Source organism: Pleurodeles waltl, chromosome 4_2 (genome assembly GCF_031143425.1).
Source record: "Pleurodeles waltl isolate 20211129_DDA chromosome 4_2, aPleWal1.hap1.20221129, whole genome shotgun sequence".
Taxonomy (NCBI): domain Eukaryota; kingdom Metazoa; phylum Chordata; class Amphibia; order Caudata; family Salamandridae; genus Pleurodeles; species Pleurodeles waltl.
In genome coordinates this window covers 1,048,570,927-1,048,588,572 of record NC_090443.1, presented here as the reverse complement: position 1 = coordinate 1,048,588,572, position 17,646 = coordinate 1,048,570,927, and the positions used below count along the sequence as shown (strand labels likewise).

At 46.5% G+C, this 17,646-nt stretch overlaps 1 protein-coding gene across 3 annotated transcripts in view; it reads right to left on the bottom strand.

Annotated features, from left to right (window-relative positions):
- The window catches only part of SSRP1 (structure specific recognition protein 1), a 114,938-nt gene that overhangs the window by 64,287 nt on the left and 33,005 nt on the right, over window positions 1–17,646 (bottom strand). For all 3 annotated transcript variants that reach the window (XM_069233038.1, XM_069233040.1, XM_069233039.1), the window contains 4 exons: window positions 2,842–3,027; window positions 2,203–2,308; window positions 1,869–2,059; window positions 590–820 (listed from right to left, as the gene is read on the bottom strand). In XM_069233038.1, coding sequence (XP_069089139.1) covers window positions 590–820; window positions 1,869–2,059; window positions 2,203–2,308; window positions 2,842–3,027 — 714 coding nt within the window. The remainder of the gene's footprint in view (window positions 1–589; window positions 821–1,868; window positions 2,060–2,202; window positions 2,309–2,841; window positions 3,028–17,646) is intronic.

Below are 17,646 nucleotides of genomic sequence, written 5' to 3'. Positions count from 1 at the left end.
TACTGTCAAACGCACTGAGGGCTCGATTGCCTGTGCCCAGGATTTTTGCAAACCCTGCACTTAGACCTGTGAGTAGAGCTCATTATTACAACCAGTGCAAATTTACCACAGTGGAGACTTACTGGGTGCAATAAAGCAGGCCCCACAAATTCTTTCAAGACCAGTAAAACCTACTGAAAAATGAACAGAGAAAGATGCCCCAGTAAACATCGTAACACGTGGATCTTAGTGCACAAAGCACCATTATGTTATTCTCCATTTCAAGGGAGAAACTTGTACCATAGAGGATTATTGTACCTGGATAATTCCCAATCCAGGAGCAGCGGATTTTAATGTGTGGGATAATTCACATACAACTCTCCAGGGTTGGTAATGCAGTTGTAAATGGGATGATTCAAGGCAGACTAAAAATTAATCTATCACCTGCAGCGTGAATTACAACCAATGAATCACAACAGATAAACTTATTGAGTTTGTCAACACTGCTATTTGCCTCCCCCTTTAACACTTTAATCCATGCTGTGGAGAGGCACAGCAGTCGTTCCTCAAAGTTGCCAATGTTTGTAGTCACTTGCCTAAAGGTACCTACCACAAAGAACATCTGCCTCTGGTCCTTGTGTGGCAGGAGGAAGAGCCTCAACACAGTCGTGTAGGGGATTTTGTAGTCAAAGGTCTTGCCATGAAGATGTAGGAAAGAAGGATAGATTCGGATATCGTATCGGCCTCGAGGAGTAAGACACTGCAGCTCCCGGAAGATGCAGACAGCATCCCCAGTGGCTTGAATGACATCTGCTTTGGAGAGAACGTTCTGCGAGAAGGCCTTAAGTGACCAGAGGGAAAAAAACATTAGCACAGGCAAGGAACAGCAAGAAATAATTAATGCCATACAAATAGAGACACTGAAACAAGCTGCAGCACACAGTATGAAAGAAAGAACACCACATTTACGCTGAAGGAGAGCACACCTTAAGCAATAACTTTACACATCACTCTGACGGACAAAGGAAAACCTCTAACAAAAGCCAAAATGATGAATGAGGAACACCTACAAAAAAGTGCAGAGCAAGAATAGATATGCACGGATGGGACCAAGAAAGGAAATACTCAATGCGTGCAAATGAACAAATGCAGATGGAACATCAAGCACAGCGCAAGAAGCAGGTGAACCTGACATTGCTGCACACTGGAATAATGTTTCACGAAGGAACAGGCCCAAGAAGAAACACCGACCAATTGAGGGTCAGAGGTTTAGAGGAAAGCAGGGAAAAGAGTACTTTATTCTGGTTTTGCTTCAATGTATGCCTTTTTCCTCTGCAGTAATTTCTTGACTACCCCATCAGAGGTACAACTCTACAACATGCCCTATTATGTAATCGCTCATTTATCCCAAAATAGCCCAGCTGGTCTCCAGAGTTGCAGAGTGGGGGCTGTCCAGCAGGAAGGCTTAGTAAATCAGACATACTGATCATCACCCTCCAGGCAAGTGCATTCTTAGCAGGGCAAATCATTAACCATGGTAGGACAATCCATGAGCCATTCCCACTTGCCTTTCCTGGTGTTTGGTCTTTAATTTTACAACCAGCAGGATCACACGAGGCAAGCTAGAAGCATGCGACTGGTCTGGGGCAACAAGTGGTCTACTGGAAAACTCCCAAAAACCTGCAAGAAATCCCAGCTGGTTGAATTGCAGAGCAACCTGCCTGCGTGTGAACACACCAACTACAGGGTACACATTACGAGTTGTCTCTCTAAGATGGTGATGGAAGCCAGAAGGCAACCCCAGGACCGTCAGCACTGTACTATCGGTCCTCTGGAAACTGGGGCTGTACAATGCTTTTTCAGCACATCTAATCGGTGCATGTACCTACCTCCACAGGATCTGTGCTGTCCTCCTGGTTGGGAGGGACATAGAAGCGCACCTCCATCAAAGAGACCTCAGCATCATCATTCTGGTGGAACTCCAGCGTCACCTCATTCTTACCCGTCGTGCACTGCGAGACATTGCCAAGAGGTAGCTCAAATGCCGGTTGGTCCCCAATGTCAAAGGTCAACAGTTGACCTGAAGCAAGAAAGGCAGGGGAAAGAAAAGAGAATGAATGACTAAATCCAAGACCCTCAAGAGAGACTCACACCAGATCCAGCAACACTGACAACCACATGGGCTCAATGGGGAAAACTCCTAAGCACCCCAGTTCAACTCACCTCCAAAGCGCACAGTTCCCCAGTTCCAGCCCTTGACACACATATCCTTCTCCACCAGATCTACCCGGAAGTGAGACTTTAAGAATTCAGACAGCTTGTCAAATTCCTGCAACAACAAAACGCATGCAATGATCCTATGTCAGTCGGTGTATGCTGCAGAAGAGGATTGCAAATATGGTTACAAGTATCACGCCCAGCTCCTGCAAAGGAACTGCAGTAAGCCTAGTGAGTGTATCACAGGACAACATAGGCCACTTTATCTAACCCCAGGCCAATCCACCAACAGAACCAGCTGAAGCACTAAACATACACCTATAACAAGGTCTGGCACGCAGCTACAGAGCTACGCCTCTGGGTAAAGAAATGTATAGGGTTAAGGTCTGGGGCATCAGGCTACACAGCATTCAGTTCAGGCACAGTACAGTAGCGGGAGTGACAGAACAAACCTTCAGGCAACACATTACATGCCACGCACGCAAGAACAGATTTATACATCTGACTGCATAGACCTTCAAACACAACAGCAAAGGCCCAACTCAAATCACACAGATCTAAATGTTTGGCATGGACAGCAGAGATGCGTCATCGCTGTTACCCTTACTTCTGTCCTACAAGAGGTCCCCATGGACCAAATCTTACCCCATCGCGGAAGCCATCATATTTGTAGACATGGCCGGCTTTCGTGGTCAGCTTGATTCCATGGCCTAATGCCACTCTGCGCCAAAGACCCTCAGACAGGTCAGTGCCCTGGATGTTGTCTACTCTGCCAGTCTTGTTGTTTTTGAAGATGATGCCTTGTTTGCTCAGACGTAAACGTCCATCATTCTAAAAAGGAAGTGAGAAAGAAATGTCAATACACATGTAACAGTCAGATATCAGGCATTACAGGAACCTCCTGCGGACTTGGCAAATAGGGCATTAGCCCCTAATCCCCCTATCCTGCCCCCGCTACTTTGCAGACCGAAACATTACTCTCAGATTCTATATAGCCAGCACCACCCTCCCCAAAATGAAACAGCAACCACACCCTATAGATCAAACTCCTATCTCCTCTATAGTGAGCATTACAATCCACGTACTGACCCAGCGCCAATAACCCACAAAACCAGATATTACAGTCCCCTCATCCACAACAGGCCCGATGCAGTGCTGTTCCCAGAAACAATGCCTTTTGCAGATGCAATGATCAGAGACTTAACATATTTGCCAAAAAATTTGCCACTTATCACAATCCACTGATATTAGCAAATAAATATCCTGTACATCAAGTTAACCAATAGTTTATATTCTGCCTGGGAAATGCATGCTATTCAGGACACGCAGCAGAGGTTACCGGCTAACACTTTCTGTACTAATTGCTACAACAGGACCTTAAAGACTCCCCTAATTTCTCCTACCCCAAAAAGTGACACTGCATCAACAAAACTTTATGGTCTTATTACTACAGTAGTCCTGAAACACTAGGTTACAGACCAAGAGGTGGAGAAAATACAAAGGAAAGCCAATGTCAACTCTAGATGGTGGAAGCAAATGAGGTTGTCGGTGGGCAGTCTCCTTCTAAGAGTTCCTCACTGGGATGGTCTTACCCAATGTGGCAAAAGGTAAAAGCCCATTTACTGCTGTGATCAATTGGAATATCCTTCCAATTCAATGAATACAGATAAAGGTTCAAGCTAAAACAGCTTATGACGGGGACACACAGACTATTTCTGTCTGTCCCTTCCCAACGCTAGACTTGAATCTGGCTTTAAATTCAAAATATTGTCCTGTAGGTCTTGGTCCCACACTGTGACTTTAGATCAGTCTTTCTGAAGCCCAGAGAGTCCTTAACTATCTGGATAATCAAAGGAAACTGAAAGCATAGCTTAAATATCAGAACAACTACTTCTGTAAATCTTTGCAAATTTACAAGCAAAAGAGGAGCATGGGCTAAGGTGTTAATCCAACATCTAAATAAACTACATCAGACAACGGTTAAAGTCATCGCAGCACTTTTCACATGTGATGGGAAAGGTAATTTTGGCACCAAATGTGGACCGTACCCTACCTACTTTTGGGCACTGCACATTCTCCATCCTACATATAAGGGGAGAAAACTGATTGCATGTTTAAGCTGTTAATACTAAACATCACTTATGAGTCTTACAATGTAAGCAGTTTGCTACTAATGAAAGAAATAGCAGATAATGCCCCAAAGGGACATCGGAGCACTTTATCCAAAAAAACATCCACAGTACCACTTTACAAAGAATAAACTCCGCTACAAGTAGGCAACCAGCTGGAAGGCTCGAACTATGTGTGGGTATACTATACTGGGAGAGTACTAGGCATTCTGGGTAACGAGGTAAATATAAAAAAAGGTCAAATTCTGTAACGGTGCACCCTTGGAAGACCACACCCCAGAGTCTTGATATGTGCTCATGCACTATTAAGATCATTAAATACAAGAGGCACTCATTATATCAAAAAAATAGTACTCATGAGTCAGTGTACGTTAAAGAATGTTTTTCATATATTTCTGAAAATTAATAAGATTACTTTCAACATAATCCTCAAATTGAATATCAATGTCCAAATCCAAATGAAGAGAATTTTTAGGTCTGTTGCTCCAAATTTGTTAAGATCCAAAGTCCAGATTTCTCCAATCAAAGTTCAATCATATTCTTCAAAGGCGTTATATAAGCAATGCCTTTTCCAACTTTATATCCAAATTTAACAGCCACATCCAAATTAACAGCCAACACGTGTTCCGTCCGGGAATTTCCCAATGACTTCATCAGGGCTGTAATTATATAAGTGCCTATTATTACATCTATATCCATACTTCCCAATTATAAAAACCTCCACCAATATAATTAAATGGTGGGATAGAGAATCATGTTAGTTCTCAATGCACCTTAGTCCCCAAGGTGTGAAGGTATCGTAACATCCCAAAGCTGTTAAGGATCTCAAGGCCGTTCTCTGAAGCGGTCACTCACATTGACCTAGAAGTCTGAAGCCAACTCAATGCGTAGGACAGCCAAGTAGCTGGGCTCAAAGAGCCTAGATGTACAGACCGAGTCTGACTCTCAAACAAACAGTAGCCCAACATGGGCAGACCCACTCAGGAGTACTGGTGATGTCAAATGCTTAGTCTAGCAAGGTCTCTGGTTTTCTACTGAGGCATATTTGATGGGCTTTGCACAGGAGATTGATGTGGCGGAATAAGTCCTACGTTATCTGGAGAAGGGAGCCCAGTAGACACTAACTCAATGGAAACTGAAGAGGCAGTGCAAATGAGAGAAGCCCGATACAAGAGAAGAAAATGATTTAAAAAAACAAAGTAAAGGATGTGAAAAAAGAAGAGGACTTATCTGAGCAGGCTGTTTACCAAATACAACATCTTGTGTAAAAAAACAAGAAAGGAAGAAGGATTTCAACATGAAAAATAGGCAGGCAGCAGCATAATAAACGAATTGTGGACTGCAAATGGTTGAAGAGGAAATGAAAAGATAAAACCTGTTAAAGGAAAAAGAAAAATCAATGACAAAAAACAAGAAGAGAAGTTGGTTAACAAAGAGGGAAAGGAATTCAAAATTAAAAGGAATGCTTTTCCTTTATCTGCTCCTAGGAAGTTGTAAGGAAATGCCTCCTTGGCATGGTTGCCCCCTGACTTTTTGCCTTTGCTGATGCTATGTTTACAATTGAAAGTGTGCTGAGGCCTGCTAACCAGGCCCCAGCACCAGTGTTCTTTCCCTAACCTGTACTTTTGTATCCACAATTGGCAGACCCTGGCATCCAGATAAGTCCCTTGTAACTGGTACTTCTAGTACCAAGGGCCCTGATGCCAAGGAAGGTCTCTAAGGGCTGCAGCATGTCTTATGCCACCCTGGAGACCTCTCACTCAGCACAGACACACTGCTTGCCAGCTTGTGTGTGCTAGTGAGAACAAAACGAGTAAGTCGACATGGCACTCCCCTCAGGGTGCCATGCCAGCCTCTCACTGCCTATGCAAGTATAGGTCAGTCACCCCTCTAGCAGGCCTTACAGCCCTAAGGCAGGGTGCACTATACCATAGGTGAGGGTACCAGTGCATGAGCATGGTACCCCTACAGTGTCTAAACAAAACCTTAGACATTGTAAGTGCAGGGTAGCCATAAGAGTATATGGTCTGGGAGTTTGTCAAACACGAACTCCACAGCACCATAATGGCTACACTGAAAACTGGGAAGTTTGGTATCAAACTTCTCAGCACAATAAATGCACACTGATGCCAGTGTACATTTTATTGCAAAATACACCCCAGAGGGCACCTTAGAGGTGCCCCCTGAAACTTAACCGACTGTCTGTGTAGGCTGACTAGTTCCAGCAGCCTGCCACACTAGAGACATGTTGCTGGCCCCTTGGGGAGAGTGCCTTTGTCACTCTGAGGCCAGTAACAAAGCCTGCACTGGGTGGAGATGCTAACACCTCCCCCAGGCAGGAGCTGTAACACCTGGCGGTGAGCCTCAAAGGCTCACCCCTTTGTCACAGCCCAGCAGGGCACTCCAGCTTAGTGGAGTTGCCCGCCCCCTCCGGCCACGGCCCCCACTTTTGGCGGCAAGGCTGGAGGGAACAAAGAAAGCAAGAAGGAGGAGTCACTGGCCAGTCAGGACAGCCCCTAAGGTGTCCTGAGCTGAGGTGACTAACTTTTAGAAATCCTCCATCTTGCAGATGGAGGATTCCCCCAATAGGGTTAGGATTGTGACCCCCTCCCCTTGGGAGGAGGCACAAAGAGGGTGTACCCACCCTCAGGGCTAGTAGCCATTGGCTACTAACCCCCCAGACCTAAACACGCCCTTAAATTTAGTATTTAAGGGCTACCCTGAACCCTAGAAAATTAGATTCCTGCAAACTACAAGAAGAAGGACTGCCTAGCTGAAAACCCCTGCAGAGGAAGACCAGAAGACGACAACTGCCTTGGCTCCAGAAACTCACCGGCCTGTCTCCTGCCTTCCAAAGAACTCTGCTCCAGCGACGCCTTCCAAGGGACCAGCGACCTCTGAATCCTCTGAGGACTGCCCTGCTTCGAAAAAGACAAGAAACTCCCGAGGACAGCGGACCTGCTCCAAAAAGACTGCAACTTTGTTTCAAGGAGCAGCTTTAAAGACCCCTGCAACTCCCCGCAAGAAGCGTGAGACTTGCAACACGGCACCCGGCGACCCCGACTCGGCTGGTGGAGAACCAACACCTCAGGGAGGACCCCCGGACTACTCTACGACTGTGAGTACCAAAACCTGTCCCCCCTGAGCCCCCACAGCGCCGCCTGCAGAGGGAATCCCGAGGCTTCCCCTGACCGCGACTCTCTGAAACCTAAGTCCCGACGCCTGGAAAAGACCCTGCACCCGCAGCCCTCAGGACCTGAAGGACCGGACTTTCACTGGAGAAGTGACCCCCAGGAGTCCCTCTCCCTTGCCCAAGTGGAGGTTTCCCCGAGGAAGCCCCCCCCTTGCCTGCCTGCAGCGCTGAAGAGATCCGTTGATCTCTCATAGACTAACATTGCAAACCCGACGCTTGTTTCTACACTGCACCCGGCCGCCCCCGCGCTGCTGAGGGTGAAATTTCTGTGTGGGCTTGTGTCCCCCCCCGGTGCCCTACAAAACCCCCCTGGTCTGCCCTCCGAAGACGCGGGTACTTACCTGCAAGCAGACCGGAACCGGGGCACCCCCTTCTCTCCATTCTAGCCTATGCGTTTTGGGCACCACTTTGAAATCTGCACCTGACCGGCCCTGAGCTGCTGGTGTGGTGACTTTGGGGTTGCTCTGAACCCCCAACGGTGGGCTACCTTGGACCAAGAACTGAACCCTGTAAGTGTCCTACTTACCTGGTAAAACTAACAAAAACTTACCTCCCCCAGGAACTGTGAAAATTGCACTAAGTGTCCACTTTTAAAGTAGCTATTTGTGAATAACTTGAAAAGTATACATGCAATTGAAATGATTCAAAGTTCCTAATGTACTTACCTGCAATACCTTTCAAACACTATATTACATGTTAAATTTGAACCTGTGGTTCTTAAAATAAACTAAGAAAAGATATTTTTCTATAACAAAACCTATTGGCTGGATTTGTCTCTGAGTGTGTGTACCTCATTTATTGTCTATGTGTATGTACAACAAATGCTTAACACTACTCCTTGGATAAGCCTACTGCTCGACCACACTACCACAAAATAGAGCATTAGTATTATCTCTTTTTACCACTATTTTACCTCTAAGGGGAACCCTTGGACTCTGTGCATGCTATTCCTTACTTTGAAATAGCACATACAGAGGCAACTTCCTACATTGGTGGATCAGCGGTGGGGTACAAGACTTTGCATTTGCTGGACTACTCAGCCAATACCTGATCACACGACAAATTCCAAAATTGTCATTAGAAATTGATTTTTGCAATTTGAAAAGTTTTCTAAATTCTTAAAAGACCTGCTAGGGCCTTGTGTTCGATCCTGTTTAGCATTTCTTTTAGAGTTTAAATGTTTGTAAAAGTTTGAATTAGATTCTAGAACCAGTTGTAGATTCTTAAAAAGTATTCCAACTTTTAGAAGCAAAATGTCTAGCACAGATGTGACTGTGGTGGAACTCGACACCACACCTTACCTCCATCTTAAGATGAGGGAGCTAAGGTCACTCTGTAAAATAAAGAAAATAACAATGGGCCCCAAACCTACCAAAATACAGCTCCAGGAGCTTTTGGCAGAGTTTGAAAAGGCCAACCCCTCTGAGGGTGGCAACTCAGAGGAAGAGGATAGTGACTTGGAGGACAATTCCCCCCTACCAGTCCTATCTAGGGAGAACAGGGTCTCTCAAACCCTGACTCCAAAAATAATAGTCAGAGATGCTGGTTCCCTCACAGGAGAGACTAACACCTCTGAAATCACTGAGGATAACTCCAGTGAAGAGGACATCCAGTTAGCCAGGATGGCCAAAAGATTGGCTTTGGAAAGATCCTAGCCATAGAGAGGGAAAGACAAGAGATGGGCCTAGGACCCATCAATGGTGGCAGCAACATAAATAGGGTCAGAGATTCTCCTGACATGTTGAAAATCCCTAAAGGGATTGTAACTAAATATGAAGATGGTGATGACATCACCAAATGGTTCACAGCTTTTGAGAGGGCTTGTGTAACCAGAAAAGTGAACAGATCTCACTGGGGTGCTCTCCTTTGGGAAATGTTCACAGGAAAGTGTAGGGATAGACTCCTCACACTCTCTGGAAAAGATGCAGAATCCTATGACCTCATGAAGGGTACCCTGATTGAGGGCTTTGGATTCTCCACTGAGGAGTATAGGATTAGATTCAGGGGGGCTCAAAAATCCTCGAGCCAGACCTGGGTTGACTTTGTAGACTACTCAGTAAAAACACTAGATGGTTGGATTCAAGGCAGTGGTGTAAGTAATTATGATGGACTGTACAATTTATTTGTGAAAGAACACCTGTTAAGTAATTGTTTCAATGATAAACTGCATCAGCATCTGGTAGACCTAGGACCAATTTCTCCCCAAGAATTGGGAAAGAAGGCGGACCATTGGGTCAAGACAAGGGTGTCCAAAACTTCCACAGGGGGTGACCAAAAGAAAGGGGTCACAAAACCTCCCCAGGGGAAAGGTGGTGAGACAGCCAAAAATAAAAATAGTCAAGAGTCTTCTAAAGGCCCCCAAAAACCTGCACAGGAGGGTGGGCCCAGAGCCTCTTCACAAAACAATCCTGGGTACAAGGGTAAAAACTTTGATCCCAAAAAGGCCTGGTGTCGAAACTGTAGTCAGTCTGGACACCAAACTGGAGACAAGGCCTGTCCCAAGAAAAGTTCCACTCCAAACTCCAATCCAGGTAACACTGGAATGGCTAGTCTCCAAGTGGGATCAACAGTGTGCCCAGAGCAAATCAGGGTCCACACTGAAGCTACTCTAGTCTCTGAGGGTGGGGTGGATTTAGCCACACTAGCTGCCTGGCCCCCTAACATGCAAAAATACAGGCAGCAGCTCTTTATTAATGGGACAAGTGTAGAGGGCCTGAGGGATACAGGTGCCAGTGTCACCATGGTGACAGAGAAACTGGTTTCCCCTGGCCAATACCTGACTGGAAAAACTTATACAGTCCCCAATGCTGACAATCAAACTAAAGCACATCCCATGGCAATGGTAACTTTAGAATGGGGAGGGGTCAATGGCCTGAAACAGGTGGTGGTCTCCTCAAACATCCCAGTAGACTGTCTGCTTGGAAATGACCTGGAGTCCTCAGCATGGGCTGAGGTAGAACTAAAAACCCATGCAGCCATGCTGGGTATCCCTGAACTGGTGTGTGTAAAAACAAGAGCACAATGCAAGGCACAGGGTGAAAAAGTAGAGCTGGAGTCTGGAAAAATGGCCCAGCCTACCAAGAGAAAAGGAAAGTCAGTTGGGAAACCAACTGCAACACAGTCAGAAAAAGGGAACCTCTCTTCTCAGGAAGAAGTTCTGCCCTCTGAGGGAACTGAGCCTTTGGAGCTTGAACCTTATCAGGTTGAGCTCTTAGGCCCAGGGGGACCCTCAAGGGAGGAGCTGTGTAAGGGACAAGAAACCTGTCCCTCTCTTGAAGGCCTTAGGCAGCAAGCTGCTGAAGAGTCCAAGGGCAAGAAAAATGGAACACATAGGGTCTATTGGGAAGATGGACTCCTGTACACTGAGGCCAGAGACCCCAAACCTGGTGCCACTAGGAGAGTGGTAGTGCCTCAGGGTTTCAGAGAGTTCATTCTGACCTTAGCCCATGATATTCCCCTTGCTGGGCATTTGGGACAAACCAAGACGTGGGAGAGGTTAGTCAACCACTTCTACTGGCCCAATATGTCCCAGAAGGTTAAGGAGTTTTGCCTCTCCTGCCCCACCTGTCAATCCAGTGGTAAGACAGGTGGGCACCCAAAGGCCCCCCTCATTCCACTTCCAGTGGTGGGGGTCCCCTTTGAAAGAGTGGGTGTGGACATAGTTGGTCCACTGGAACCTCCCACAGCCTCAGGAAATATGTACATCCTAGTAGTAGTGGATCATGCTACTAGGTATCCTGAAGCTATTCCCCTTAGGTCGACTACTGCCCCTGCAGTAGCCAAGGCCCTCATTGGTATCTTTACCAGAGTGGGTTTCCCTAAGGAGGTGGTGTCTGACAGAGGTACCAACTTCATGTCAGCATACCTAAAACACATGTGGAATGAGTGTGGAGTGACTTACAAATTCACTACACCATACCATCCACAAACCAATGGCTTAGTTGAGAGATTCAACAAGACATTAAAAGGCATGATCATGGGGCTCCCAGAAAAACTCAAAAGGAGATGGGATGTCCTCTTGCCATGTCTGCTTTTTGCTTACCGAGAGGAGCCACAGAAGGGAGTAGGATTCTCACCCTTTGAACTTCTGTTTGGCCACCCTGTAAGGGGACCACTTGCTCTTGTTAAAGAAGGCTGGGAGAGACCTCTTCATGAGCCTAAACAAGACATAGTGGACTATGTACTTGGCCTTCGCTCTAGAATGGCAGAGTACATGGAAAAGGCAACCAAAAACCTTGAGGCCAGCCAACAGCTCCAGAAGTTTTGGTATGACCAAAAGGCTGCACTGGTTGAGTTCCAACCAGGGCAGAAAGTCTGGGTTCTGGAGCCTGTGGCTCCCAGGGCACTCCAGGACAAATGGAGTGGCCCTTACCCAGTGCTAGAAAGGAAGAGTCAGGTCACCTACCTGGTGGACCTGGGCACAAGCAGGAGCCCCAAGAGGGTGATCCATGTGAACCGCCTTAAGCTCTTCCATGACAGGGCTGATGTGAATCTGTTGATGGTAACAGATGAGGATCAGGAGGCAGAGAGTGAACCTCTCCCTGATCTTCTGTCATCAGACCCAAAAGATGGCTCAGTAGATGGAGTGATCTACTCAGACACCCTCTCTGGCCAACAGCAAGCTGATTGTAGGAGAGTCCTACAACAGTTTCCTGAACTCTTCTCCTTAACCCCTGGTCAGACACACCTGTGTACCCATGATGTGGACACAGGAGACAGCATGCCTGTCAAGAACAAAATCTTTAGACAGTCTGACCATGTTAAGAAAAGCTTCAAGGTGGAAGTCCACAAGATGCTGGAATTGGGAGTAATTGAACGCTCTGACAGCCCCTGGGCTAGCCCAGTGGTCTTAGTCCCCAAACCTCACACCAAAGATGGAAAGAAAGAGATGAGGTTTTGTGTGGATTACAGAGGGCTCAATTCTGTCACCAAGACAGATGCTCATCCAATTCCTAGAGCTGATGAGCTCATAGATAAATTAGGTGCTGCCAAATTCTTAAGTACCTTTGACTTGACAGCAGGGTACTGGCAAATAAAAATGGCACCTGGAGCAAAAGAGAAAACAGCATTCTCCACACCTGATGGGCATTATCAGTTTACTGTTATGCCCTTTGGTTTAAAGAATGCCCCTGCCACCTTCCAAAGGTTGGTGAATCAAGTCCTTGCTGGCTTGGAGTCCTTTAGCACAGCTTATCTTGATGATATTGCTGTCTTTAGCTCCACCTGGCAGGATCACCTGGTCCACCTGAAGAAGGTCTTGAAGGCCCTGCAATCTGCAGGCCTCTCTATCAAGGCATCCAAATGCCAGATAGGGCAGGGAACTGTGGTTTACTTGGGCCACCTTGTAGGTGGAGGCCAAGTTCAGCCACTCCAACCCAAGATCCAGACTATTCTGGACTGGGTAGCTCCAAAAACCCAGACTCAAGTCAGGGCATTCCTTGGCTTGACTGGGTATTACAGGAGGTTTGTGAAGGGATATGGATCCATTGTGACAGCCCTCACTGAACTCACCTCCAAGAAAATGCCCAAGAAAGTGAACTGGAATGTGGAATGCCAACAGGCCTTTGACACCCTGAAACAAGCAATGTGCTCAGCACCAGTTCTAAAAGCTCCAGATTATTCTAAGCAGTTCATTGTGCAGACAGATGCCTCTGAACATGGGATAGGGGCAGTTTTGTCCGAAACAAATGATGATGGCCTTGACCAGCCTGTTGCTTTCATTAGCAGGAGGTTACTCCCCAGGGAGCAGCGTTGGAGTGCCATTGAGAGGGAGGCCTTTGCTGTGGTTTGGTCCCTGAAGAAGCTGAGACCATACCTCTTTGGGACTCACTTCCTAGTTCAAACTGACCACAGACCTCTCAAATGGCTGATGCAAATGAAAGGTGAAAATCCTAAACTGTTGAGGTGGTCCATCTCCCTACAGGGAATGGACTTTATAGTGGAACACAGACCTGGGACTGCCCATGCCAATGCAGATGGCCTTTCCAGGTTCTTCCACTTAGAAAATGAAGACTCTCTTGGGAAAGGTTAGTCTCATCCTCTTTCGTTTGGGGGGGGGGGGGGGGGGGGGTTGTGTAAGGAAATGCCTCCTTGGCATGGTTGCCCCCTGACTTTTTGCCTTTGCTGATGCTATGTTTACAATTGAAAGTGTGCTGAGGCCTGCTAACCAGGCCCCAGCACCAGTGTTCTTTCCCTAACCTGTACTTTTGTATCCACAATTGGCAGACCCTGGCATCCAGATAAGTCCCTTGTAACTGGTACTTCTAGTACCAAGGGCCCTGATGCCAAGGAAGGTCTCTAAGGGCTGCAGCATGTCTTATGCCACCCTGGAGACCTCTCACTCAGCACAGACACACTGCTTGCCAGCTTGTGTGTGCTAGTGAGAACAAAACGAGTAAGTCGACATGGCACTCCCCTCAGGGTGCCATGCCAGCCTCTCACTGCCTATGCAAGTATAGGTCAGTCACCCCTCTAGCAGGCCTTACAGCCCTAAGGCAGGGTGCACTATACCATAGGTTAGGGTACCAGTGCATGAGCATGGTACCCCTACAGTGTCTAAACAAAACCTTAGACATTGTAAGTGCAGGGTAGCCATAAGAGTATATGGTCTGGGAGTTTGTCAAACACGAACTCCACAGCACCATAATGGCTACACTGAAAACTGGGAAGTTTGGTATCAAACTTCTCAGCACAATAAATGCACACTGATGCCAGTGTACATTTTATTGCAAAATACACCCCAAAGGGCACCTTAGAGGTGCCCCCTGAAACTTAACCGACTGTCTGTGTAGGCTGACTAGTTCCAGCAGCCTGCCACACTAGAGACATGTTGCTGGCCCCATGGGGAGAGTGCCTTTGTCACTCTGAGGCCAGTAACAAAGCCTGCACTGGGTGGAGATGCCAACACCTCCCCCAGGCAGGAGCTGTAACACCTGGCGGTGAGCCTCAAAGGCTCACCCCTTTGTCACAGCCCAGCAGGGCACTCCAGCTTAGTGGAGTTGCCCGCCCCCTCCGGCCACGGCCCCCACTTTTGGCGGCAAGGCTGGAGGGAACAAAGAAAGCAACAAGGAGGAGTCACTGGCCAGTCAGGACAGCCCCTAAGGTGTCCTGAGCTGAGGTGACTAACTTTTAGAAATCCTCCATCTTGCAGATGGAGGATTCCCCCAATAGGGTTAGGATTGTGACCCCCTCCCCTTGGGAGGAGGCACAAAGAGGGTGTACCCACCCTCAGGGCTAGAAGCCATTGGCTACTAACCCCCCAGACCTAAACACGCCGTTAAATTTAGTATTTAAGGGCTACCCTGAACCCTAGAAAATTAGATTCCTGCAAACTACAAGAAGAAGGACTGCCTAGCTGAAAACCCCTGCAGAGGAAGACCAGAAGACGACAACTGCCTTGGCTCCAGAAACTCACCGGCCTGTCTCCTGCCTTCCAAAGAACTCTGCTCCAGCGACGCCTTCCAAGGGACCAGCGACCTCTGAATCCTCTGAGGACTGCCCTGCTTCGAAAAAGACAAGAAACTCCCGAGGACAGCGGACCTGCTCCAAAAAGACTGCAACTTTGTTTCAAGGAGCAGCTTTAAAGACCCCTGCAACTCCCCGCAAGAAGCGTGAGACTTGCAACACTGCACCCGGCAACCCCGACTCGGCTGGTGGAGAACCAACACCTCAGGGAGGACCCCCGGACTACTCTACGACTGTGAGTACCAAAACCTGTCCCCCCTGAGCCCCCACAGCGCCGCCTGCAGAGGGAATCCCGAGGCTTCCCCTGACCGCGACTCTCTGAAACCTAAGTCCCGACGCCTGGAAAAGACCCTGCACCCGCAGCCCCCAGGACCTGAAGGACCGGACTTTCACTGGAGAAGTGACCCCCAGGAGTCCCTCTCCCTTGCCCAAGTGGAGGTTTCCCCGAGGAAGCCCCCCCCTTGCCTGCCTGCAGCGCTGAAGAGATCCGTTGATCTCTCATAGACTAACATTGCAAACCCGACGCTTGTTTCTACACTGCACCCGGCCGCCCCCGCGCTGCTGAGGGTGAAATTTCTGTGTGGGCTTGTGTCCCCCCCGGTGCCCTACAAAACCCCCCTGGTCTGCCCTCCGAAGACGCGGGTACTTACCTGTAAGCAGACCGGAACCGGGGCACCCCCTTCTCTCCATTCTAGCCTATGCGTTTTGGGCACCACTTTGAACTCTGCACCTGACCGGCCCTGAGCTGCTGGTGTGGTGACTTTGGGGTTGCTCTGAACCCCCAACGGTGGGCTACCTTGGACCAAGAACTGAACCCTGTAAGTGTCCTACTTACCTGGTAAAACTAACAAAAACTTACCTCCCCCAGGAACTGTGAAAATTGCACTAAGTGTCCACTTTTAAAGTAGCTATTTGTGAATAACTTGAAAAGTATACATGCAATTGAAATGATTCAAAGTTCCTAATGTACTTACTTGCAATACCTTTCAAACAAGATATTACATGTTAAATTTGAACCTGTGGTTCATAAAATAAACTAAGAAAAGATATTTTTCTATAACAAAACCTATTGGCTGGATTTGTCTCTGAGTGTGTGTACCTCATTTATTGTCTATGTCTATGTACAACAAATGCTTAACACTACTCCTTGGATAAGCCTACTGCTCGACCACACTACCACAAAATAGAGCATTAGTATTATCTCTTTTTACCACTATTTTACCTCTAAGGGGAACCCTTGGACTCTGTGCATGCTATTCCTTACTTTGAAATAGCACATACAGAGGCAACTTCCTACAGAAGTCATTAGAGTTCATAATTCATTCAACCAGAGGGCAATGTCTGAATAAACATGGACATGGGAGGGTGATGCTAATACTGTCATCTAATCAAACCAACACATCTGGGTCAAACGTTCTAGATCACGTTGTGTTGTGTGCTCTCAATAACTGCAGTAGTTGTATATTTAACATAAATCGGATTCTAGTATTTTTCTTGCAAAGATTTCCTAACAATTAAATATTTCTGAGCTGCTCCTAAATGCTACCAGCAAAGTACTTGGTGCATACCGTGGAATATGAGCAGTTACAGGCTGGAGTGAACATTTATGCTGTTTGTGGGAATTAATTTTATAAAACAAACTTGCCCAAGAGACAAGATGCTTCAGAAATAGAGTCAAATGTTCAACCTCTTACAATTTTGTTGCCCTAACCATTCCAGCTCAAAAACGTGATCAAACAAAAAAAAACATTTTTCGAGTTTGATAGTCTTCAACACAACTAGTCCAAATTAGCCTTTCGGGATTACTACATCTAATCACTGAACTGCACAGCAACGCCTAGCAAATGCTGACGATCTAAATATCCCCTCCACTATTGAAATTGGTTTACGACAGCGGACATGTATTCATGTTTTAGCACAGAAAATATTCTTCAGATTAATTAGAAGTCAACTAAGGTAATGTTATTTGGCTGTAAGAGGCCAAAGTATATCTGGGTAGTTGTTCAATGAAGACTAAGTATGCTCTCCAATACAAGTCTATAAGATAGGGGATAAAAACAAACCGGAAAACACTTACACAGCAAAACTTTGAATATAACCAAACTTATAAAACAATATGAATAAAACACTGGGGGTGGCTGGTCCAACTTCAACTGTAGACAAATCAAAATTAGTTCTGGTTCTCTCCTATCGCTCTCTAAATTAGAAATATAATACAACTGAAAACCTATAAGGCATATTTTGATTAGGTATACCAGAAACTCAGTCTAAAACGTTCAACCTCTCAAAGCCACCTAAGACCTGAATAAGGACTTCCATCCTTGAAGGCAGACATTGCCCTTCATCAAATAAACTACCACACTGGCCGTCAATCTTCAGGGATAAATACTTTAAACACAGTCATTAAAGAAGAACTGGCAAGACAAGAGCAAGAGTCACTGGTCTCTGAATGCATCATTATCCAGGTCTTGCAAGTCCACAATTCTTTATTATTGAAGGAATTAACAAAGAAGCCCAAAGCAGCCCTAAATCAACTATATATTAAAAAAAAAAAAAGTTTCTTTCTAATGATACTGAACAATCACTAACATACAATAGCAACAATTATCATAGAAATCTGTACTTTGCAGAGACAACCATATCTAAACTTCAATATTAATATGA